This window comes from Phoca vitulina, unplaced genomic scaffold (assembly GCF_004348235.1).
Source record: "Phoca vitulina isolate PV1807 unplaced genomic scaffold, GSC_HSeal_1.0 scaffold13, whole genome shotgun sequence".
Classification (NCBI taxonomy): domain Eukaryota; kingdom Metazoa; phylum Chordata; class Mammalia; order Carnivora; family Phocidae; genus Phoca; species Phoca vitulina.
In genome coordinates this window covers 11,256,568-11,280,909 of record NW_022589716.1, presented here as the reverse complement: position 1 = coordinate 11,280,909, position 24,342 = coordinate 11,256,568, and the positions used below count along the sequence as shown (strand labels likewise).

Here is a 24,342-nt window from a genome sequence, read left to right as displayed (position 1 = left end):
CTACCATAGGTTTCCTGATTTAGCATTTTAAATGATTTTCCTGTTACCAGGGAAACCTAGAAACCTAGAGCAAACCCCACAGACCAGACCTCTGCTCCAAGCTGAAGCAGCTAGTCCAAGAGGATGCTTTCCTGTCAGCCTAGGGAGGCGACTCGCAGTGGACGAAGCTGGCTGATTCGTATTCCGCAGCCATCCACAGGAACAGACTGGGATGGAGCTGAGGCTGATGGAAAAAAACAATCGAGTCACACTATATACCTGATCCCATGAAAATAAATGGGCAAAGATTTGAGTTTTGGGGGGGGGGGGGGGGAACCAGATACAAGTAGCATTTAAAATAGCTCTTTGATCTTTAAACTTCCTATAATTCAACAACGTAATCCAGTAACTGATTTTTGAATGGAGACGCCTTAGCCAGACTATTCTTACAAGGTAATGAAAACTGAATTTTGGATTGAAGATCTCCGAAGCCACCATCTGCGGCAGGGGAGAACAGACTTGTGCCCTGGAAACCTGCCCCGGAACAAGGAGGGGAGGGAAAGGGGGCATTCCAGGCTTCGCCCAGGATCAGAGTGCACTGAGATGGCTTGGAGGCCAGACAGCCACAGCTTGCCATTGTAAGACTTTCCAGAAAGATGGGAAGAAGAAAACCATCACACCTCTCCTTCCTTCACAAATTTGAAGTAGCTCTGGTTTCATCTTACCTGCCTCTTGCTTTTCTGTTCCAAGGGAGGGTCTAAGTGGGCCGAGAGGTTCCCCATCTGTCCCGCAGCCGTGGTCCACATCCACCATCCTCGGGGTCCCGGCACCGCCTGCAGGGGTGAAAGAACAGTGGGGCAGTGCGGGCGTGGGCAGAGGGGTCCCAGGCCTGAGTGTGGCCGTGGCGCAGCCATGCCGTTCCGTGGTCTCTGTGTGCTGCGGTGGTCTCCGTCTCTGGGACAGCGGCTGGTTTGCTACTGTGCCTGCATCGTAAGCAGAATGACCTATTGTCAGAGGAGGTGCGTCATGCTGTATGGGCGGCCGGATGACATCTGGGCCCCTCCCCTACTCTTGGTCACTGAGCCTTGTTCCACACGATCACGCAATTTAGCCATGTGCAGAAATGAGTTCTCAGAAGAGAAGACGGTGCGTGTTCTACACCCAGGCCCCACTGAAGTCAGAGCGGAACGCTGTGCTGTTGGGGTTCAGCCACAGGGCAGAATATTGAGCTTAGGGGTGGCGGCTTGCCCGAGCCCTGACAGCTGAGCGTGCAGCCGTCTGGCAGAGTGGAACCTTGGCCCGTGTCGCTGCAGCGGGCTGTCACCAAGTTCCACTGCCATGAGGGAACCCTGGACCTCAGAAAGAGGGCTGTTGGCTGAGGAAGCCAGAGAGGGGAGAAGAGTGCCCATTGGGTCAGGCAGCCCTTGGGGCACCCAGACACCAAGCCAGCACTCAGCCCTGGGAGGAAGCTTATTTAAGCCCCTTAGCAAAGAGCCCGTGATACTAACAAATGGAAGAATGTACTTTGCAAACAATGGTTGAAAACGTGTAACCGAGCTGTGTTTGTACCTGGATCAGGCTCCGAGCATGGACCCCTTCGAAGAAGCCTATGTGTTCCAGCTGCTGCACAAGCAGAAGGTTCTTCCGGGTTGAACGGGGGACAGAAGGCACAGCTGGAGGAGTGGCCCGCTGGCAGCAGGACCAGGAAATGGCAGGCCCTGGTACCCGGCTCCTGGACGCCCAGCCTTCCTGCTTCCAGGGCCAACTGTGGGAATCCTCATTTCCATAAATGCAAATAGAGCCTGTCTCCAGCCAAACCCTCTTCCTCCCCACAAAGGCTGTTTCCTGTCTCCACCAACTTAACATCAGATCTAATACCTACATCCTTTTCTCTTAAAAAACCAGAAGAAAGCGCACGCCCTCTCCACCAGCCCAGTCTTGAGAGGTGAGCAGCCTCCCCAGTCCTCTCTCCTGCCACCATCCCCACTGGGTGTTTGCGAGGCCGCTCTCGCTGGTGCTCCCACGTTGGAGGCAGGGGCCCCAGGCCTGCTCCCCATTCTCCTGCCTTCTCAGGTCCCCAGGAAAGAAGGAATATCCTTTTGGAGAAATAAAAACTTTGTCAACACATGCAAGCCTCGCTGGTGTCTGTTTTTGAGTCAGGGAAGGAACTGGAGCTCTGTCGCTGACCGGTTTTTAGAACAAACCTACAGTCCATCCTAACAATGGAAACCTTTGTAGGAAAACAGACCATTGGCAAGGACACTGAGGACCATAAAATATAAACAGTGTGAAGTAAACTACCCTGGTTCCTTTCATAAATGTGGGGTCAGCAGTAAGGCAGGTAAAGCCCACACCGTGTACCGAGAAGCTTCCTGGCTTCGGGCAGGCTCCAAAACGGGGGACTAGAGCTGGAAAGCCCCATCTGGCCTGGCCGTCTGGATGGAAACCGGAGAAAAGGCTGTTAACAAGGTTCCTGCTGGTTGGGAGTTCAATCAGAAATGCCCTTTCCATTTGTGATATGAAAAAACGCAACACCAAATATACTATTCCTGGGGACACAACAAAATGACCTTTTTTAGGGGGTTGGGAGGGGAGCCAAACAGGAGAGAGTTCATCTTAAAACTTTCCTGAAGCAAAGGGGAAAAAAAAAAACAAACCAAAACACCACCACATGGCTCGACAACTTCAAACTGGTCCTACAAAGAACATTTTCATGGTAGATGGGAGGTTGAACGCTGGCCTGTTAGGACTGGCGCAGCCTGGACGCATGCCAGTTTGTAAGTACCGACGGGGAGAAATGGCAGCCTGCACCAGAAAACCCCATCCTGGTAGGACTGCTGCTGAGGAGCCACACAGAACAATGCCCAGCAGAGGGGACGGGGAGGGTGGCTTAGCCGTTGAGGAGAAACTGTGCTCTCTCTGCAGCTGGTGCTGAGTGACCATGGGCCTCAAGGAGGGAGAGATGAGGATAAGAGAAGCTACCCAGTCCCAGAACTGCCCTCACCGAGTGCCCGGCCCTTCTGGAGCGCTCACCGGCCCACACCAGTTCTTTGCAACGAGAGCTCCCTCATACCATAAAAATTACTACACAGTTTTATTCTGAAGAACATTTTGCATTTTAATTAAAAAAAATTTATGTCAGGAAATAGTCATTTACAAACCTTCAAGTGTTTTTGCCTGGATCTGGAGTAAGAATGTCTTAAGAAGAGGTTTGTAAGGTCTTCATAACAAAGTATTGTTATTTACAAAAAAAAAACCCAAAAAACAAAAAACAAACCCAAAACATTAACAGGTTGTCTAGGTAATATTTAAAAATTTTGAACCAAAAAACTGCTAATTGTCTTTTTTTTTTTTTTGACCGCAGGGAATCCCTGCCAAGGTAACTTGACAAAGTCGGCATGATTCCTTCAACAGAAAGGGAAGCCTTGGTGGGTCTCGTGGTCCAAAAGTGGGTTTTCATCAGGAAGCACAGCCAGAGCGTGCGTACGTTCTAATGAAAACTTCAGCCCTCATTCAGTTGCATATAAAAGCCCTCAAAGAGAACACACAGTACAGCAGTGTTGTGTAAAAAGGCAACAATACGACTTGGACAGACCCGACGTTCTAATCCCGCAGATCACGGCTTTGCCCCTCCGCCCCCCCCTTCCCCAGCACCCCTATTTAAGACCAGCAGCAGCATCCATCCTCAGGGAGCGAGGGCAGAGGAACTTCATTCCCCTGTGTGATTCTCTCTACACCAGAGATGCAAAAAAGGTCTTGTGGGGGCAGCGGGGATGCCGCTGTGAATGCCACAGGGTCAGAGGAACCAGCTCGACCGACAGGACGAGCTTATCAGAGGGTCAGTAAAATCAAAGACAGGTGCGGCCTGCGGTGGACCAAAGGTACACTGTCAAATCCTGGAACTCTTGCCCAAAGCAAAGGTTGTTAAGGAGTCATCTGGTATATCTTGTGTAAAGGTAGATTTAGAGTGACTCAAAATATTTTTAGAAAAAATCTCTATAATAGTGTCAAGTTCTTTTGAACTTAAAATTTCATCCCCAAAAGATTTTCACGGAATAGGTGAGAAGTGGCTCTATTTCTCCTACTTCTGTACAGCCCCAGTAAAAATGCTCATAATACCTAGAGTTCAGTGGGGAACTACAATTATTAGGACCCATGGATATTGCTGCAGTTCAAATACGGTACAATAATTACAAAATATAGACCATCTCTTTACAAATACAAATTATAGTATATTACAAGTCATGTACAGTAAATCTATAATTTTTAAACAAACTAGCGTATCTAAGTTTACCTGGTTGCGAGTGCATGATTATTCCAGTTTACAGTTGCCCTTGAGCTGACAGAAACCGACTGAGTGACACTCTTTCTTGTAAACTGGGTCACATAACAGAAAACCTCGTGTATAAGGTCCTGCTCCCCTCTCCAGATGACGGCTGGTAGGTAGGTCCTGATTCACACACTGTATTTCAGAATAGCTAAACAGAAACCGGGAAGCAGTGTGTTTGGGAGGAAAGGGTTTAAAAATGGATATGCTGGGCCCAGTGAATGTCTGATATGCTAGACCGATGGCTGAGGTAATGACACAGGTGTGGTGATCGTCATCACCTTGACCTTCCCCACCGTGCCAGCAGGTGGGTGGGCGCAGGGGAGAGCCCCGGGGGTGCCCTGGACAAGCGGGCAGGGCTTGTCCCACCTCCTCACGGGTCCTCCCCCGAGGGCTGGACCTGCTGCTTCCCACAGCTGGGGCTGGGCACAGGGGAACGGCTGTCCCCTACCAGGTTTATGGCTTCCGTGAGGCATGACATCACTTGTACAAAAGTCTAATTGAACATGGACTCCACACTAGTGCCTAACCTTTCCTAACTACGAGGCACTTTTTCCCTGGCCCTCCGGCGCCCCACCTGAGGCCAGAGCCAGTCTGCCCCTCCCTGGGGGCTACAGGGTGGTGATGCAGATCATTTCATCTGCCAGGTCTTCCTCATCTCTTCCGGGGTCAGGCTCTTCATCGCTATAGCCTGGCCCGAAGTCCTGGAGCTCATAGTCCTGCCGGTGGGAGACGGGGCCCACGCCCCCGTTCGCCCGGGGATGCACCGTCCCGTTGAGCAGGTTGCTGGCTGCACTCTCCATCTCGTCGATGGTCAGGTCGCAGGCATCGGCGATTTCATGTTTTGTTGCCGATACAAATTTTGGGTCCCTTGCATACCGTCCTAAGCCTTCAGATATCAGGACCTGTACGGGACAGAGGATCGACGGCATGAATGCGTTACGAGGCTTTGCCGGGAAAATGACAGAGGAGCCCCCTCAGGCACTAACCGCAACATGTGCTTTTGGGACTCAGCCAGTCCCATTCGCTAGACCTCACACGTGACAAAATGTGAATGGCTTGGAAATGTCACAGAGTTTGAACGCTACATAAGGCCCAACAAGAGTGAGCCCCACTGGGGAAAAGATTTCAGTAGGAGCTGGTGATACTGGCAGGCCCAGCACGTGTAATCCTAGGTACAGCTCCGCTAGGAGAACAGGCAGTGGCGGTATTCTTTTTTTTTTTTTTTTTTTTTAAGATTTTATTTATTTCACAGAGAGAGAGTGAGAGAGAGAGAGCACAAGAGGCGGGGGAGTGGGACAGGGAGAAGCAGACTCCCCGCTGAGCAGGGAGCCCGATGCGGGACTCGATCCCAGGACCCTGGGATCCTGACCTGAGCCGAAGGCAGACGCTTAAAGACTGAGCCACCCAGGCGTCCCAGTGGCGGTATTCTTACACTTGCGCTGTACGTACCATCTTTGCTTCCAAGGAATGGGTGCGATCCAGAGGAGAAGGGACCCAGCTCGGCTCCCGAGCCCCCCCACCCTCAGAACCACCACGGCGCCTGCGTGTCCCCCTCTGCTGTGCCGGATGGCACACTCACCGCCTCCACCAAGCTGTCTGCGCTCCTCTGCTTGTCACTGTTCTTGTTGCGGAAGCTGCTGGGGACAGTCAGGCTGGCTGGTGTGAACGTTCGGTACGAGATGCCAGGCTCGTCCGTGTACCAGGAGCTCCGGTGCAGGGACGGCAGGCTGCCGTTGACCTGGTCCAGGGCCTCCGGCCGCTCCACCTGGATCAGGGGCGCGTAGCACGGCGTCCAGTCCCGGTACGGAGGGGTCGCCGGAGGGGTGGCCCATGACCGGGTCGAGTGGCTCGGTGAGTACTTCTGGGCTTTACTGGAATCCAGGCCCGCAACTGCCATGATCTGGGGAGAGACGAGAGGAGGCGGGGCCAGAGGTCCTCAGGTGCGGGCCCCAGGCCTCCCCATGCACACCAAGCAGGAGGCACGGATGCATGGGGGCGGCCACGGATAAGGGACAAGGACTTGAAAAGGACACAGGCAGTAAAATCTGGCTTTCTGGCAGACTGTTTTCAGTTTCCCCAAATCCGTAATGCATTCTCATGACTGTTCTTAAGGAGGCATCAGCCGCTAATTCGTGAAATTGCGGCCGAGCAGTGGAGAATTAGGGAAGACATTCACCCTGGGCTGTATGAACACACCACCCAGTTCGCTCTCGGTTTAAATAAGGAAGGACATGAGGGGCAAACGAGTCATTCCCAGCCCTCAGAAGGAACACAGTCCTCTCTCCTCTAGTGCCATTCATCACACTTGCCAGCCTCCGGTCTGCTCTGGAGCTCTGGGCACAAGCCCTGCTGCCCCCGCCCCCAGCTGTGCCCCAGCAGCCACCCCGGCATTCCCTCTCTGCACGGAGCGCCACGGAGGCCCGTGACCCAACCGGAAGCCAGGGCCACCCGCGGGAGGCAGTGCAGACACAGATCTGGCCCTCGTGGGGGCCGGACAGCAGAGGGAGGGGCGTTCACATGCACGTGCCCGTGGAGACTTCCAGGCCTACTTGGTTCATGGCATTTGATGGCTGGGCCTTCCCACACCTTGTCCTTCCACAACAAAGCAGGACATGAATAAAAATTAATATAAAAACTGAAGGCAGAAAAGTGACAAGTTGGCAGAGAGACCTGAATGGAACACCTGAAATGGAAGCTAGTGCTCGCGTGCTCAGGATGCCGGCAGTAAGCAAGCTGGGGGTGAGCTGGCTCTGCACATTTACAGACCGGGTGCTCCCCACACGCTCCCCGCACGCCTTCCGGTCCCTGACACATGTACACAGTGGACTGCATCTCTGATGTGCTCTTTGCAGGAGGAAAAAGTGCCCTCTTCTTGCCCTTGAGGCAAAGCCCTGGTGAGGGGGCTGCAGCCCCACCCTCCCTCCAGGCCCTGGGCTCCCTCCTGTCCAGCCACCTCACCATGGACGGGTCCTTCTCCCTGGACTGCACTCTCTCCTTGCCCAGGGTCAGAGGCTCACCCCCCCGTGACCACGGCGCCCTGCCCACAAAGGGCTCTACAGACATGTCTTAATGAAGGAACCATGTCTCAGAGCAGATAAAGGGCAGCACTGACTGTTCAGGATCAGGCAAGCGGCCACCCCTCCCTGGGTCAGGGACCGTACCAGGCCCCGTCTTCAGTGCCCAGGAGAGAACACAGTGTGCACCACGGCCGAGGGCCCAGCTTGGGAAGCTGGCGGCCTTGGATTCATAGGTCAACACGGTCACGCACCTCCTGTGTGAGCTCAGACATGTCACCTACCCTCTCCTTGATGTTCGCTCATCTGTGAAATGGGGTTCGTGATATAACTCTTTGGCAGGGTTGCTCCAGGATTGAACCAGAGTGTCTGTGAAGGTTCTCTCCTTCCCTCCTGCTGCTGGCAGCCCGAGGGAAAGGGGTGTCCCGAGGGTGGGTCCCACACAGGCGGCCCCTCGGGCCTGTGGTGTCAAGGCCAGGCGGGCGGGCTCACCTGTTGCTGCATCAGGTGCAGAGGCAGGGCTGTGCGGTGGGGGAAGGCGGGGGACGGCGGGACGTCCTCCTGGCTGCTCTGCCCGCGCAGGCACTCGAAGTTGAAGGAGGATCTCCGGTGGGCTGAGAAGTGAAGCACAGCGACAGCTGTGAAACAGGGGCTCTGTGGGGCCCCCGGGGCTCTGGGGTCAGGGTGGGCCCCTGGACACTTGGCGGGGGGCCCAAGAGGAAGCAAGTCACACATCCAAGGAGAAGTATTAGGTAGTGAGGTCTTGGACCTTCGGGAGGATGAAGAAGCTGCCCAACTGAGGGATGTTTTTAGTAGGTGTAAGTTGGTTTCTTGCAAACGTAGTGCCTGTTCTCATGGGGCGGAGCTGAAGGCTCCAGAGGGCACCTGTTCTGACTGGACGCCCCTGGCCCTGTACACACACTGTGGGGAACACAGCACTCAGGTCAAGAACACAACGTCGTTCTAGAATCCTGCAAACACCTGCTGCTGCCCCCTTCTCTCCCTGCAGGCATCCTATGTGTCTCTGGGGCCCCCGGCATCTTGCTGGTGCTCCCATGCTTATACCTGCTTTAAGGGGAGTGACTTGCTATCCGCTCAACCAGGTAAGCAGCAAATCCTTTGGTTGGGGAAGACCCAGCTTCTCTAGCCCTGAAGGCAAAACTGGAAAAGAACACCTCTGATGTTAGAGAACATGGCTGTCTCATTATCAGCTACTCAAAACAGAGGCTCGTGCACAGGCTGAGCAATGACAAGAGGTCTCGAGTTTGTGGCTTCACAGGACACAGGGCCCAGGAGATCGGTCTGAATTCTGGGCCCCCAAGCACAGGCCAGACGCTGCCCGCCCCGGGACAGGTCCAGCCTCGAGGGTGCTGGCCCTAGAGACACGGCATGGGGGCCTTACTGACAGTTTGCAAAGCAGGAGCCAGGTCTCCTCAGCCTCTGCTTCCTAAGATCCCAGGGCATTTGTCATGGCCCGGCAAAACTCCACACCCCGGATTCTTGTACTGGAAAACGGGCGAGCCACCCAGGCCTCCTGGGAGTCACACGGAGCGGCAGGAACCAGGTTCTGTGAGCGCTCTAATCTAAAAGTGTGGGAAGACTGGGCTGAGCCCTGGGCTGGCCCTGCCCAGTGTGGGGAGAACAGACAAGCAGCCCCGGCCACGCAGGCTTGAGGCGCCCTATGGGGCGTGCTGGACCGCCACCTCCTCCTCGAGTCGCCTCCGCAGGACACAGAGAGCTGCACGACAGCTGCTGTCCTCATCAGACAGCCTGGCCTCCCTGCACCACACAGGGGCCTCCCTCGTCAGCACACCCTTGAGGACCCTCCTAGGGGCAGCCGGCCAGGGCCAGAGGCTCGGAGCCAGGAGAGGAAACCACCATCTCTCTCATTCGGGTAGTGCCTTTTTGTTTTGAAAATCCGTCCCTGGATACACTGATCATCTCGTCTGCTGTGCAGACAACCAACTCTGACAGAGAAAGGAATTCTACTGTTGCTGAGAACACAGGCAGAAGACATCCACCTTCCCCTGCCCAAGGTCAGAAGCGATGGGCAGCAAAGCAAATAAAATACGTTTTATTGATTTGCCCTTACAGATAAAGAGGGCATCTGCTCTGGCCCACTGGGGTTCCTCACTTCACTCAGGTAGTGCCTCTGAATGGTGGGCATTAATGTGGCCACCGTAGGGGACACAGGGAGGGTCCAGAGAGGGCAGGGCACTCCACAGACAAGGGGGCCTCTGCCGGGCTCACCCGCATGTGTCGTCCCGTATTCAGGGAGCTCAGAATTGCTCTGTTTGGCAGCATGTGTTTGGGGCTGCAGAATGAAATATAAACTATGGAAATGGGTCTGATGACACTCCCCAGCAGGGCTGAGACTGCAGCAGAGAGGAGAGGGCCCTAGGCACCACCCAGCTGGACTGGTTACTGCACACAGAGTCAGCGGACTCAGAGCCAATGTGTCTTGGCTATTTTTGGTTGCTGATTGGAGTCCTGCTCAGAAATATGCGCCATTCCTCAGAAACACCAGGAACGGATATTCTTTAACCGTCACCAAAATGTCCCCATGTGCAAAATCCAACTGCCTGGCCAGGAGCTGGCAGAGGTCACGGTGTCATTTCTTACCCCAGGCCAAGTCCCTCACTGGGGGGTGAGCCACATCTCCTGCAGCCCTGCTTAGGCCACCGGCGTAAGAAAACCAGGTGGGAAACAGCTGGCCCCCTGCCTCTTCTCAGCGGGATGGGACTCCTCCAGCCCCAGGATGGGGGTGTGGACCCAACACCTGCCCCGTGAGCAGGGGCACTGGCTGACACATGGTAAGAGGGGAAGCCCCTGGTGGGAACTGGGCAGAGATGGACACCAACAGTCCCCAGGGGCCCCCCAGAGGTGGGGGGAGTGGTGCTTGGTGGGACAGGCCTGGGCTCAGGTCCAGCTCTGCACCGGGGCTGCTCACTTCCGCCCTCTGAGGGTCAGTTACCCCGTCCACAGAGAGGGCCTGACAACCCCACGCTGCACATCGTGCCTACCCCGCGTGATGAACCCCAGGCTCCAAGGCAACGATAATGTGCACGAGAACCCCTCATCAGATACCACGTACTGAGCATGCTTAGGACCACATGCTGCCTTTCTCTGTGCTCAGAGTCAAAATGGCCCGGAGGTGGTTTGAGCTCAATCACGTGGGACACGGATGAGCCAGAAGGGAGAGCCGATACCGACAGGGTCTCCAACCAGGGGGCTGGTCTTGCGGACAGAGGACAGTCCCTAGCATGGTGCAACCACATCTGTCACACTTCCTCGGGGCCGGGGTTGGGGAAGGAGCATACTGTTCTCTGGGAGGCTTCACCCAAAACAAAAAATCTGGCCTCACATGTCGGGGTGGGAGGTAGTAGGCGTCTCCTTGGAGATCTCCGGGAATCATAGCAAACAGGCGAGTCCTCATCCTCCAAGAAGCCTTGGGGGTGATGGTAGCCTCGGGGCCGCTCGAAGTCCCAGCTGCCACCTGGGTATCGGCTGTAGTAGCTGTAGTTTTGCCTGGGGGTCAGAAAGGCGAGGAGAGAGCGTAAGGGACACATGAGATCTTTGCTAACAAGCTCTGTCTCTTAGCTCAGACAGCCCCATGGCTACAGTCCTCTCCCCAGCTTTCCTAGACACCCCGACTGGCTGAGAGCCAGGCAGTCTGTCCTCAGCTTCATGGAAGATTCAGGGCCCTGGGAGAAGCTGGTCTCTCTGCCTGCCTCTCGGGCAGTCCAGGTGTCGTACAGGCAGGCCCTTGTCGCAGAGTATGAGGGGCAGGAGACAGCCAGGCCTCCTGACGTCAGCCCGAGCCACAGAGCTGCTCACCTGGCCCCGGTCAGCGAGCAGGCATCCTCAAAGCCCTCCTCACCGCTGAAATACTCCTGTTCCTCCAAGCAGCAGGAGTCCCTGAAGTAGCCATGGATCTCTGGATCTTCCCGGCAGATAGTGGGGAACTGCTCATCCCCCGAGTCAGACCTACAGTGGTGAGAGAGGGCCCGAGCCCCTGAGCACCCAGCTGGGCCTTGGTGCATTGCTAGCACCCCTGGCCCACGTGCCCCCAGCTTCTCCCTGGTGTCCCCGGGACTGGACCGTTCAGGCCTCTGGTGGCAGAGCTGTGTGTATGAGCATGTGCGTGTGCTGGGAGGGGGCCGCTCTCTCAGTACCTTGCACAATGCCGGTGCCAAACCACCATGCCCAGGGGCCATGGAGCCAAAGGAGTGGGTGTCATTTGGTGGAACAGAACAAGGAAATGGACCTAGAGGCCTGCAGCGATCGGCAGTCCCAGGGAGAATACGCTGGGCTCCCAGGCCACCTGCTCTGATCCTTGCTCCTTCCTCTTCTGGCCCATGTGACTTCAGGCTCTGGAACAAAGAGGCTCCCTGACCAGTTTCCCACTACCTCTGACCCAGGAAAAGGTGACAGGAGTTTGGGATATGGTGTCCCTGGGGAGACTCACATGCATGACACCTGCCAAGTTTTCAAAGACTGCCCTGCCCACATGGCAAGACTGTTGTGCTATCTCCCTGAAAGCTGCTATCCTGGCTTCAGTTCTCAGGAAAGCCAGCCAGGCTCTGTTACATCGACTCTCCAAAGAGAGGACAGTGCTCCCTCCAAGTTCTTCATTCTCTCAAGTTGCTCCTGAGCAGCAGGTTGCACTTGATATAATTAAACTAGGAGACCCAGCCTCTCTGTCCCCAACAAAATGATCATCCCGCTGACAATACAACCCGGGTCAGCAAATACGGAGCAGGATACACTGCACGTATGTTGAGGGCTGCAGGGGAGACAAAGGAGAAGACCCGGTCCCTGGTCTTCAGGAGGTTGGGGTCATGCTTTTATGAAGCCCCCACAAGAGGCGTGAACCCAGCCAGCAGAGGCAGGTAGCACCAGCCTCCCAGGGCCAGGCGCCCGGGAGCGCACAGTGGGCTCTCCCCACACGGTGGTCACGGGGTATGCCTGCAGGGGCTAGCCCATGGGCACACTGGCGTGGGAATACTAGTCCTTGGAGGATGACACAGTCTATGCACATATGGACCTAAAAGCTCCTTTGCTTAGAAAGAAACAACTACCAGCGTGCCTGGGTGGCACCGTTGGTTGAGCATCTGACTCTTGGTTTCAGCTCAGGTCATGATCTCAGGGTCATGAGATCGTGCCCCTGTGTTGGGCTCTGTGCTCAACAAAGAACCTCCTTTCTCTCCCTCTCCCTCTGCCCCTACCCGCCGCTTGCACATGCTCTCTCTCTCTAAAATAAATCTTAAAAAAAAAGAGAGAAAGAAAAAGAGAGAAAGAGAGAGAGAGGAGGGGATGGGAAGGAAAGGAGGAAGGAAACGAAGGAAGGGAAGGAGGGAAGAAAGAAGCAACCACCTCTGCCTCTGGAGCCCACAGCCCCAAGCTCCACTATCCTATCAGGTTGCTGCCTGAAAGGAAGTTCTCATCCCTCCCAGCAATAAGAGGCCAGCTGGTCACACTCACAACACAGAGTATTTAACACACAAACATAGGCAATGAGCACATACCTAATGTAAGTTTCATAATAGCGGGTTCTATCCAGGAAAGGCATAACATGGGAGGGAGGGAGGGAGAAGATAAAAGTTAAGTATTTCCAATAAAATTTAAAATGCAGATTATCAGGCTAGTTCCTAGAGCAGAGGTCAGCAAACCATGGTTTACGGGCCATATACTGTCCATGAGCTATGAACAGTTCTTACGCTTTTAAAGGAGTGCAAAAAACTCAAAGGAAGAAAAATATTACACCATGTGGGACCATGTGAAGCTCACATTGCAGTGTCCATAAAGTTTTACTGGGACACAGCCACACTCATGCATTTAAACAGTCTATGACTGCTTTCTCTCTACAACAGCAGAGCTCGGTCACTGCAATGGAGCCTGTATGGTGCCCAAAGCCTAAAATATTTACCATCTGGCCCTTTACAAACGTTGCCAACCTCTGTCCCAAAGTATGTTGGCACCACTGGGGAAGGCAGAGTTCAGAGCAACTGCTGCTATTTGAAGGGGCATCCCCTTTGGCAGGACACAGGATGGCTGGTGGCCCTTTATCCTTTGGGTTCGTCACTGACTAGTGCCTGATGAGGCCATGAGCTCACGGCACTCACGGGTTCGAGGGTCAGGGCCTCCTGAGCATCTCCCGTGTGTGCCAGAGCACCGGGGAGAAAGAAGCGCCTTGCGCAGACACTACGTCACCAAGTGCAAACACATTTTAAAGGTTACCTTTTAATACTGGACCTTCTTGGAGGCTCCCGGTCATGCTTGTGGGAGGAGGGATGCCCATTTTCAGACATATGCTCAAGGTTCCCCATGCTGGGCCGCTTTCCAGGGGCAGCTTTGGACATATTGGCATTATTGAGATTGGCATTTGTTGAGCTGGGAGCTTGCTTTCCTATGGAATTATGGTTATGATGGCTATGATACCCCGAATTTCCTGCTGGAGGAAACAGCGGTCTCTCAGTATCACTTGCAGGTGGAACTGAAGGCCTTTGGACATGCAGGGGACGGTGGGTGGTATTGGTCTGCTGAAGGGGGTCTCTCCTATCACTATTAACATGATTGACATGGTTTCCAAGCAGGGCACCATTTCTCTGCAAAATAATGGGAGACAACACCAGGTAATTTAACAAGTATCTGATGCAGGCTAGCTCTGTTAGGTAATTTTTTTCTACACGAAACACAAATTCTAGGTAAGCTCCGTAGGATCCCTGTAAAAACAATCTGAGTGTCTCACAGATCAGGGCGGATGTGTCTGTGTGGCAGCTGGTCCCCCTGAAATGAGGAAGGTTACCGATCCCTGAGCTGGGGAGCAAGCTCTTGGCTGTCACACGAGTGTGCTCTTCACGTCGTTCCAAGTTGAGGTGACTTATACCCAGCAGGGCTGACTGGCAGCCCCCAGCAGTTGAGGCTGGACAGGAGGCATGCTCTCTGGGCTAGGGGTGCTGAGGGCCAGCCCAGGGAAGAAGGGGGTAACACCGGTGGGCAGCTGCTAGCGGGACTCAGGAGGCTCAGCCACACTGGCCAAGCAGCTGTGGCCAGGCTCCTCTGAAGCTGCCAGCGTGGGACAGAGGGGCCAGCTCAGGGCGGGAGCAGGCCTGGCCCTAGAGGAGGTGCCGAAGGTCTGCTGTGGGGAGAGCATGGTCCGTGAGCCCCTCTAGGCCCGGGTGCTGGCGTGCATTCTCCAGGTTCTTTTGTGGATCACCGAATGCCCAAACTGAAGTCCTGCCCCGCTATCTCCAAGTGGCCAGTGTGTAGCTGGGCGTGGAATAATTACTTTGAATACATCTTCTTCTTCTTCTCGTTTTGTTTCCTCCGGCTCGTCATCTTGCAAATCACATGATATAGCACGCCGGATTTCTGGCCCAATGTCATGCAGTGTCCTTAATCCTGCCTAGATCAACAAAAATGGCAAAACGGATTAGACAATATGGGTGTGCTGGGCCCGGCCTGGGTCCTGGCTCTGCTCCTGCCTGATTCAGCTGTGGCGAGGGAAGCTTTCTCCAAAGGGCAACCCATGGGAGTGACTACTCGTGTGAATGTAACTGAAGGGTCCCCGAAGCCCCGGGGTTGAAGGGTGTGGTCAGGAGTTCCAGACGGTCCTAGACTAGGGTGCTCAAGGCCTCCAACCTAGTCACTTCCTTCTCACATAGCCCAACTGTCAGGGAACAGTGTCTGCCATGGCCAAGAGCACATGCCTGCATCCAAATGACAGTCTACAGAGGAGGGCCTGCAGAGTCCTCTCCTAGAGCCCCAGACAGGGCCAGGAGCACAACCCAGCCACTCGACGGGGAGGGTGGCCAAGACTCACTGGCCATGACCTAAGTACGGGTATGAGGGGGCAAGCTGACCAAGCAGCCAGTGGGGCCACCGGTTCTGCAAGAAAGCCATGGGAACGAGGGAGTGACAGCACACACTGCAATCACCAGCACATTCAGGACCATGACGGAATGGGTCGACACGCACACAGACCCGGGCCGCTGTGCAGCACCAGCCTCCGTGGCCATCCGTGGTGCCCTGGAGGGTCAGGCCAAGAGCTTGCCAACAGCTGGATCATCCTCTTGAAGACCACAACACATTGAAAAGGGCTCACCAGCCTCTGGAGGCTGTGTGGGACCCACCAGGTGACCCCTCCTGGCCCCTCGCAGACACAGTCCTTTGCCTGAGGCCCTCACGGTTGGCTTTCCTTACACTGGGCCCCGGGTTCCACTGGAACAGGGCCTGGGAGACGCCCTTCTGTTGTTCCCAGTTTTGTTAGGGAAACACCAGAGATGACTCTGCTACACATGTGGGGGGACGAGTTGCTGGCTCTGAGAAAGTTCTGTTCTGACCATCAATTTGAAGAAAAACAGCATGCTGACTTAAAGACTAATAGGAACGGTATAGCCACTTTATCCTTTTCCACAAAAAGACTGGCATCTGAAAGAGGCATTTCCTCCCTGCCACCAGGCCTAAGTGCCCGTCCTATATTTGGGCAGGACCCTCTCATTTGCTGGCAGTCCTTCTGCCACAGCGGAGACTGTCTGAGTCCTGGCTGCACAGGGCTGATCTGCACCCTATATCACGGTGGTCAGCAGGGAACAACTGGGCTTAGAGGCGGGGCATCAGGGGAGGGGACCACTTCCTGGCCCTTCCTCCACAACCCCCAGCAGCGGGGAGTTGGGAGGGGAGGGGCTGGTGGGGATAGTGGCCACGGTCTGGCCAGGTCCCACAGGGCTGGCCCCCCTGGTGTGGGAATGCTCACAACTGGTCTTCTGCAGAAGCCAGTGGTGGTGATGGTAATTTAGAAAGTAAAGTCCTACGGGAAGTTCCTAAGAAGCTCCTGTGAAAACAGCCTCCTCCTCCATAGGAGACAATGCTGTTAAAAATGGTACACCAGGCTAGGTCTGATATGATCCATTCTCTGAATAGAGGAGCAGGGCTGGGGGGGGGGGGGGGTCTTTCCATTTCATGAATTGTGGGTGTGCAAGAGCTGCCTGGATTCAGAGCTCTCAGGTTCCTGGCGAGGAATGCTGTGGTCTCGTTGGGGAAAGACACACGTGTCCTGCCACCAAACCCAGAATAGTTCGTGGTATGGTCAGTGAGGCTACCTCTCACTCTCCTGTCCCTCTGACCACAGGCACGAGCTGCACGCGCACAAGCATACACATACACGCTCATGTAGGTGCACACACACGCTTTCCCTCGCTCAGGATCCCCAAGTCTGGCACATCTGAGCCAGGGGAATCGTCTGGCTTAGACGCGGACCCACTTGCCATTCTCTTGGAAACATCGAGAAGGCGACGCTAATGTCCAGTGGGGGAGAGCTTTTTCACACAGAGCTGCGGGCCTGTGCAGGAAGGTCCAGCCCAGCAGCGTTGAACAGCCTGCAGCTCATTCGTTCAGTGTTTCCCAGAGCACAGTCATCAAGGGAAGATTAGCTAAGCCAGGGTTTCATTGTCTGGTTTTGGATCACTGGAGGAAAGGCAGATCTGAGGCTCCCAAATCAAAGACCAGGTTTGAGACACCTGCTGTCGTGTCTATAAGATAAACATAGGTGACAAAGCACTAAGTCAACACCCCCAGGTAAATTATATATATGAGCCCATGTCACGAGGCACCACGGGCTTGGAATACCCCTGAGTTTGAAAACAAAAACAAAAACAAAACAGATAATCCTATTCACTGTCATTCAACAATTTGGACTAGGTCTGATTAAAAGAAATAGAAAACTATTTATTTGGATAATTTTTAACATCATCCACTGTTGGCGGGTTGACATTTCACTGAAATACACATATAACATAATTGCATAAGAAAAACAAAAATGGTCTCCAGCAGGTCTTCAATGGTACACAAGATCAGGAGAGTGTGGTGAACAGACACAGGACAGAGAATTTGTTTGCAACATAAATCATGGAGAAAACTGAGAGGTGGCTCAAGAGGCCCCTTCTGAGGACAAATAATGACAACATATTTATTAAAGAGACATCAGAGGAGGATAAAAAGCATCACTCTTCCTCGACATGAAAGCAGAGGTTTAGAAATCATGGTTACGTTTTGCTCACACCACGCAGGAAGAAACACATCTTCTAAAAGTCAGGGATTGACCTGACTCTTTCACATGGGATCTGGGGAAGGACGCAGGGGGGACGGGGCATGCCGAGGGGTGGTGGCAGGGGTAGGGTGTCTGCCAGGGGAGGGTGCCAGGAGTGGGGTATCTGCCGGGGGGGTGTCGGGGGGGGGGTCTACTGGGGGGGGGGGGGGGGGGGGGGGGTGTCTGCCAGGTCTGGGAAGGCGGGAAACAGAGGTTCCCAAACTTGAACTGAAATGAAGCTTAAACACAGCACCCTGAATTTATTACATATCACAAAACATGATAATGAAATTTTTCTAGCACACATATCAAGCTAAAAGGTAGCTTAGGCTGCTCCAAAATTTCCATAGGCACGAGTTCTGATCCCAGAAAACTATCTTAAACTCTTGAAAAAATTACTTTTTTCCACAGCCCTAAGAAAAAGAACATTCTTTTCCCTTGAAATAAACACTTTACAATCAGTAAAATGAGCTATTCTTTCATTTTTCATATCGGTGTCTACCTCTATCAGCAAAGTACTACTTTAATTTGAAACTTGGTCATTAGCACTTAAACCAACATAATTAAAGCCGTATAAAGTCATTCCATTAACATCACAGTAGAATTATGGTTTTGAATAAACACAGAATTGTTATAAAATAGAAACATTTTTAAGATGTCCAATCATATAAAATATTAAACAGAATCAAGCCTAGTTTCTGGTTGATTTTTAAATGCTAGATGGTATCATAAATATCTTTTAAAAAAAGAAATGTTGGCGCTTTGCCTGCAGACTGCTGCTTTAAATTTTAGACACCATTTAATTGGAATTTTGTAGATATTTACTCCATAGATGATTAAGTCACCAAAAAAAACAAAAACAAAAACAAAAACCAAACTACAAAATCTCTCTAAGTATCTCTGAAGCAATAGCATAAAAATATGGTATTTGAACATCAAATAGGAACATTCGTTTACCTTCCTTTCTCTTGCCCACTCTTAGGGTCAGATTTTCCTACCTGGGTGTGTGAGAGATCCTGCCCTCGTCGCCTTCCTAAGCTAGCTCCGTGAGACCCACCAGGAGCTGCCGGCTCTCAGCAGCACAGCAAGCCCAGACAAAGGCCAGAACCCCTCCTGAACCTACACTGTAACAGTGGAGATAAGAGATGTGAGTCTCCAGTCGGACCCGGCCAGGCCATTCATCTCTGGATGCGAGTGCCAGGCTTTCAGACTCCAGCCAGCGAGCCCCTGTCCGGCAGAGCCTGTTCTCCATCACGGGCTTTGCTCAGCCAGGCCTGGCCCTGCACACTCATCTCCTGAAGGGCAAGTGCTGGTGAACCCTTTCGCGGGATTCAGCCCTACCCAATCAGAGGGCACGGTTTCCGAACTAGCTCCATCAGAAGAACGAACTGGAGGTTCAGCTCTTAGAGAATAAACCAGCCCATCTACAAGCTGTCCCCCACCGCCTCCGCATACACAACACACATGGGCACACCCCTTCTTTTGTCCTCCTTTTCCTCCAGGGAAAATGTGACAGTGTAGTTTTGTGTCCATTACGCACAGTTCTTGAGTCATGCATCCAGGGTGAGAATCATGAGCACGGCACTCCGTGGGCCACCCACGGGGATTCTGACCCTCACTGAAAAGTCAGCTGTAATGTCACCACAGAAGTTCCTCTTGGGGCTGCGCTCAGCAACACACATCAATTTCCCACCACTTTGAAAGGTTAAGGAAGGTTTTCTTAAAATTACCTAAAGGGACCTATGATATTTCCCTGTGAACGATCTCACAGAACTCTCTGAGCAACCTCGATTCTTGGCTGAAGTTTAACACCAGAATCTGAAATTCCTGCGAGTTTCCTGATAACAAAGTATTACTTCAATTTAAGCTCAGCAGATACCTTAAATCAGGAGCTCTATTCTGTTAGCATCTCTGTAGCTGTCATAACAATCTCCCAACCTTTACCCCACTACATCCCGGAAGGCCAGGATTATCCCCATTTGGTTGAGCGGCCTGCCCTACCTAGCGAAGGCTCAGCTACGACTCAGGTCCCCAGGCCTGTGGTTCCCATGAGGCCCTGCTGGCCTCACCCAGGCCACCACCAAGACAAAGTTGTTGAATCTATGGGAAAGAGGGCTGGGATCAAGTCTGAATTATGTGCTCACTTAATGACTGTGACCCCACTCAAGTTTAACCTTCTTCCAACTAACTTAGCAGAGCTCTTGTATCACTAAGGCCACATGGAAATGACCAGTGATCACACATCCTTGTCTCGGCTGGGCTGCTCTGAGAAGTGGTGATCTTTAAAACACGGTCTATCACACACTAACTCCGACCCCCATTCCTCCAGATCAGCACAGGCAGTGAGATGTGGGGTTCCATTTCCAGTCTGAACTTCGCTGGACACAGAGGGCACAGGCAGCTCTGTGTCTAGGTGAGTGGGTTGGGACTGGTGTGGCACCGGGGAGGACAGAAAAGTTCCGGTGGGGACAGTGCTCAACGCAGGAGGCTCCCTCACCAGGGAGATCATAAAAAGGCTCCAGCACCCTTTTCCTTTAGTGGGGATATGGGATCATTTCCCTAGAGTAGCAGTTCTCAAAGCATGGGCTGGGGACACTTCCAGGGGCCCACGAAGGGACTGTAATTTGCACAATACTAGTATCTTCTTTGCCTTATACACGCATTCTCTCAGAGCATAGTGGGGTTCTTCAAAGGCTCCATGACATGTGAGGATGTCACCTCTCTGCTATCTTTGTATGTGTATATTCTGTATTTTAAAAATTTCTCAGTTTTAATTTCTAATGTAAATACTGATATACAAGGGTCCTCAATTATTTTTAAGAACATAAAAGAGACCCTGAAGATTGAGAACAGCTGATAACTCAGCCCCAGACGGGCAGCACCAACCTTTCCTCAGGCACCGGCCCTTTCACCTCATCTATGATTCCTGGGATTCTGCTGACTTTCTCTACTTACGGAAGAAATGTCCTTCCTCTGGCTTCTCTGAGCTAGCCTTTGGCACTTGTTAATGGGTTGCCTTCACCGTGGCTTAGAATGACATACCCTCCCATTACCCCAACACCTCTCTTAGGTCTGAGGTATGCCACGGAGAATGAATTTACACAGGTACCTACCCAACCTTAGAACTGTTAGTAGGTGTTAGCAAGTTCCTTCTCGTGGAAAACTGACACATTAGGGCTAATGAAGTCATTAGGTTGGTATTATTCAATAACACACCACAATAATTAAGACCTTCTGCTACTACATAATATAACCTGCCTTAACTTCTTTTCAGTAATTCTATATCTTCTTGAAGGCTTTTGAAAATAATCACTATTATTGTCAGAGGAAAAAGATCTCCTGCCTTTCAGAAAAAGTAGAGAATCCTGTACCCAACAATCCTGTGAATTTAGGTTGGGTCACACCACACTGTAAGGACAACGTGTAATTATGAAGAGCCTGGTGTCCAACCCTACATCTGTTTCCCTACGATGGATACCGGCCTACATCGTGTCTTCCACACAGGAGCGTAAGTCTAGCACCATGGATTCTGGTGTTGGGTACCAAGTTTGCTGAGTCTGTGAAGATTCTCAGGTAATAAACTTGAGTTGTCTCTTACAACTTTTCCACACTCAAAGCTATACTCTTCTGGCAAGGTTTTAAGAGAAAGGACAGAGGTGTCTGCAGTCTGACCGTACGCCAAGTTTCTGGGAAGCTTTGTTTCCCTTTTGAGTTGAAGTCAGAGGCAGACCTCATGACTTCTGGCTGTTTCCATAAACTGCCCTTGGCTAGCAGCCATGGCTAGCACCGTCACTCAGCAACACAGCCAGGCCCCTATGGGGCCAGAGTCTCTCATTTCATTGAAACCATTCCCTAATTCCATCCAGAACGTTCACCGTTTTCCAGTTGTTCCTTATATGGAAGGACTGCAGAAAAGCATATGGAAACACCTGCCACGCCCATTGCTTGGGGCTGTTCTGCCGAGACTTTACCCTGTGGAGACTCCATCTAGAAGTCAGCTGGTCACCCTGGCCCTCTGAGACAGGGGCAAGCACATACCGCCCTTCATTGTTTAAGAAACTTGACATCGGGGTGGGTCAGAAACAGAGGGATCATTCATCTGATGGTGAATTAGCTCCACACCTGTGCCCATGGGGCTGACCAGTCTCCTTTGCAGGCATGATACACCAAACTCTTAATAAGTGGTGCATCCCAGGCACTACCTGGTCAGGGCAGAGTGGGCCTTCAGACCAGAGCACGATTCCAGAGGCCCCTGGTACACCAGGCATTAGCCTTTTAGTTGCTGGATCACAGAGGGATCTGGAGAGGGACTGGATGTCAGCAAGGGGGCCCCAGCTGTTAAAGTAGCATGTACAGAGAGGCTTCATCTTCACAACGGTGTGGCCACACCAGAGCGTGCTGGCCAGCTTTCAACCCCACCCTGCACACCACTGCCCTGGGTGCTGTGTGAAGGCAGACCCGCTCTTGGGCCCCATGGACTCTGCTGTGAGAATCCATAAAACCCACCATGAGCTCCTAGACTTACAGCAGTCTCCACACTGGGAGCAGAATCAGGGGCCGGGCCTGTTTCCATAAGTGAGGCCAGGGAATCCACTTCAGTGCAGACAGGCCAGATCACTGGTAACATGAGCCCCTGGGGCCAAAGGGCACAGTAGAAAAGACATCACTGGAACAGACGTCAGGGCTGAGAGGGACCCTGCTACCTGTGCCCCGGATGGGCCTGCAGGACTTCCACTAACGCTGCTCTTCCCCATGGTGGATACCACTTTCCCACTTGGCCTGCTCTTGAATGAGCCCAGCCAGGAACAGGGCCTCCCCACATGCTTGCTGGCTGTCTCCACTGCATTCCACCTGCCCCCTCACGCACGCATGCACGCGCACACACGCACACACGCGCAAAGCCTCCGGTCTGCACCGACGAGGGCAGGCCAAAGGGGCTTGTAAACACTTCTTTTCTCTAAACACTTCAGAAACTTCAAGTTTTCACACTACAGTTACTTTTGAATGCTGATCTTAAAACTCTTAGTTGGCTCCTCTGGGTATCGTGGGTTCAGCACTGGATGTACAGGCTCCTCAACTACTGAGAATTTCAGACTCCCTCGGGAAGCAACTTCTCGGGCAAACGTCTACAATTTGTAAGATTCGTGAAAACACAACCTGCAGAGGTACCCCTGTGTACACCTTTATACATTTCCCAGATCTCCTTAAAAGGGGTAGAATTCTCTTTCTTGGTGAATAACTACAGTACAGAACAGAACAGAGATCAAAGAAAAACAAGAATTTCTTAAAGTTCCGGTAGTAAACAGGCATATGATATTATTATTGTTGTAGTCTTAATAATAAGCAATTATACGTTCAAAGTGCTTTACAATCACTTAGCTATTCCTCACAACAGCCCTGTGAGGTAGGTCGACATTATTGCCCCCATTTTATAGATGGGGGAAACTGAGGCACAGAGAGGTTAAGTGTCTTGCCCAAGGTCACGCAAGTGAACGCTGGAGCTGGGACTAGAACCCAGGTTCCCTGACTCCCAGTGTCCTTGAAACTAGACCACACTGCTTCCAAAGAGGCATCCCCAGACTGGCTTTGAGCACGAATTAAAGACGGACAATGTTGGATGAGGTTTGGGTGTGGTGGTATTTCCCGTGGACACGTTAAGATGGAACCTGAGGTGTTACCTGGACTGATTTTGGCATGCAGGTGTATGTGTTAGTTTAAATGGTGTCTGAGCTTCCTGGCCTGCCCACTTCCCACTGCATTCTCAACTGGGTCACTGCAGAGAGTGGGGGCTGGAGAGTCAGGAGGTCATGGCGGACTGGCATATAAAAGAAACTCTGTCAGCTCAGTGCCGAGGGGCCTGCCAGTCTTTGGGAGTTCGGGCAAACTAGGGATGCAGGACTTTGGAACAAAGTCAGCTGCCCACCTTAGGCATGTCTGCTTCATCTTTTTATTATGGTATTTTTTTACTGGCCAGCGTCAGGAAGTTGTGTTCATTTCATTTCTCTGTGGGGCGGCTGCCCCCCTCCTTTGCTCTCTCTCTCTCTTTCCCTTTCTCTGAGTCTCTGCTTGGAAGGGAAAACTGTTAAGCCTTTTGCACGTTCCCTTCCATGAAAAAGAACCACCGGGAGCAGCGTCCGTGACAGGAGGCCATGGCTCTGCAGATGAGCCACACCCTGCTTCCGCCTTCTGGAGGAGTGCTTTGCTTGGAAGGGGTCTCCCTGGGGCCTTGGGTTTGCTTTTTCCTGCATTTCTCCCGAAATGCTGTTTCAGTAGAAATAAGCCCACTTGAGACTTTTCCCTTTCAAGGCCTTAGCCACAAACGCCTTCCGACTAACGAGCTTGGTGCTGTAGCTCAGGCAGAAAATTCTAAAGCATCCGTTCAAGCATCTGAAACAAATGAATCAGCCAGTGAAATCTCATCTGTTAGCATCTGTTCTCTTCTTAGATTAAAAAAGAAAAGAAAAGAAAAAAGCCTTTTTTATGGCTTTAAATGGACTCATGCTTTTAAAAAAAAAGAAAAATATCTTGTTACTTTTTAAACTAAGGTAACTAAGTAACAGGTGTCCGCTACTCCACAGATTAAATGTCTGTGGAGCGTGTCTTCCTCTCCTTCTGCACTGGGCCTCCCCAAGGTGGCCGCATCAGGGCACATCCGGGACTAAGAGTCGCTGGATTCTTTATACCACCCACCCTTCCACTCGAGCACCTACATTACCAACTATTGGCTGGGGTGCAGGCTTTCACAGAAAACCTAACCACCTAACTCTTTACCAGCTGGAAAGAATGGTTTCCTCCTTAAACCCAACCTCCGAACAGGTGAGAAAAAGACTATCCCTCTAAAGTCTTCCTATCATTAAAGATAATCAGACTCCCATCTGGAACAACTGGGGGATAGAGTCTCCTCGGATTTCACCAGAGTATCTTTGGCA

General features: G+C 52.4%; 2 protein-coding genes across 20 annotated transcripts in view; one reads left to right on the top strand and one right to left on the bottom strand.

Moving 5' to 3' along the window:
- Positions 1–2,246, top strand: part of CHDH (choline dehydrogenase) — a 34,609-nt gene extending 32,363 nt beyond the window's left edge. Inside the window, exon 9 of the mRNA XM_032411499.1 lies at positions 1,558–2,246. The gene's annotated coding sequence lies outside the window, so the exon portion shown is untranslated. The remainder of the gene's footprint in view (positions 1–1,557) is intronic.
- CACNA1D (calcium voltage-gated channel subunit alpha1 D) overlaps positions 2,246–24,342 on the bottom strand; it is a 301,670-nt gene continuing 279,573 nt past the window's right edge. For 12 of the 19 annotated variants that reach the window (XM_032411478.1, XM_032411483.1, XM_032411479.1 and 9 more), the window contains 8 exons: positions 14,615–14,731; positions 13,564–13,931; positions 12,852–12,878; positions 11,161–11,310; positions 10,688–10,851; positions 7,816–7,937; positions 5,889–6,209; positions 2,246–5,211 (listed from right to left, as the gene is read on the bottom strand). In XM_032411478.1, the coding sequence (XP_032267369.1) occupies positions 4,918–5,211; positions 5,889–6,209; positions 7,816–7,937; positions 10,688–10,851; positions 11,161–11,310; positions 12,852–12,878; positions 13,564–13,931; positions 14,615–14,731 (1,563 nt within the window). In that variant the 3' untranslated portion in view covers positions 2,246–4,917. Of the gene's footprint in view, positions 5,212–5,888; positions 6,210–7,815; positions 7,938–10,687; positions 10,852–11,160; positions 11,311–12,851; positions 12,879–13,563; positions 13,932–14,614; positions 14,732–17,642; positions 23,801–24,342 lie in introns of those variants that run through there. The other 7 variants (XM_032411488.1, XM_032411490.1, XM_032411492.1 and 4 more) reach the window with 2 other exon arrangements.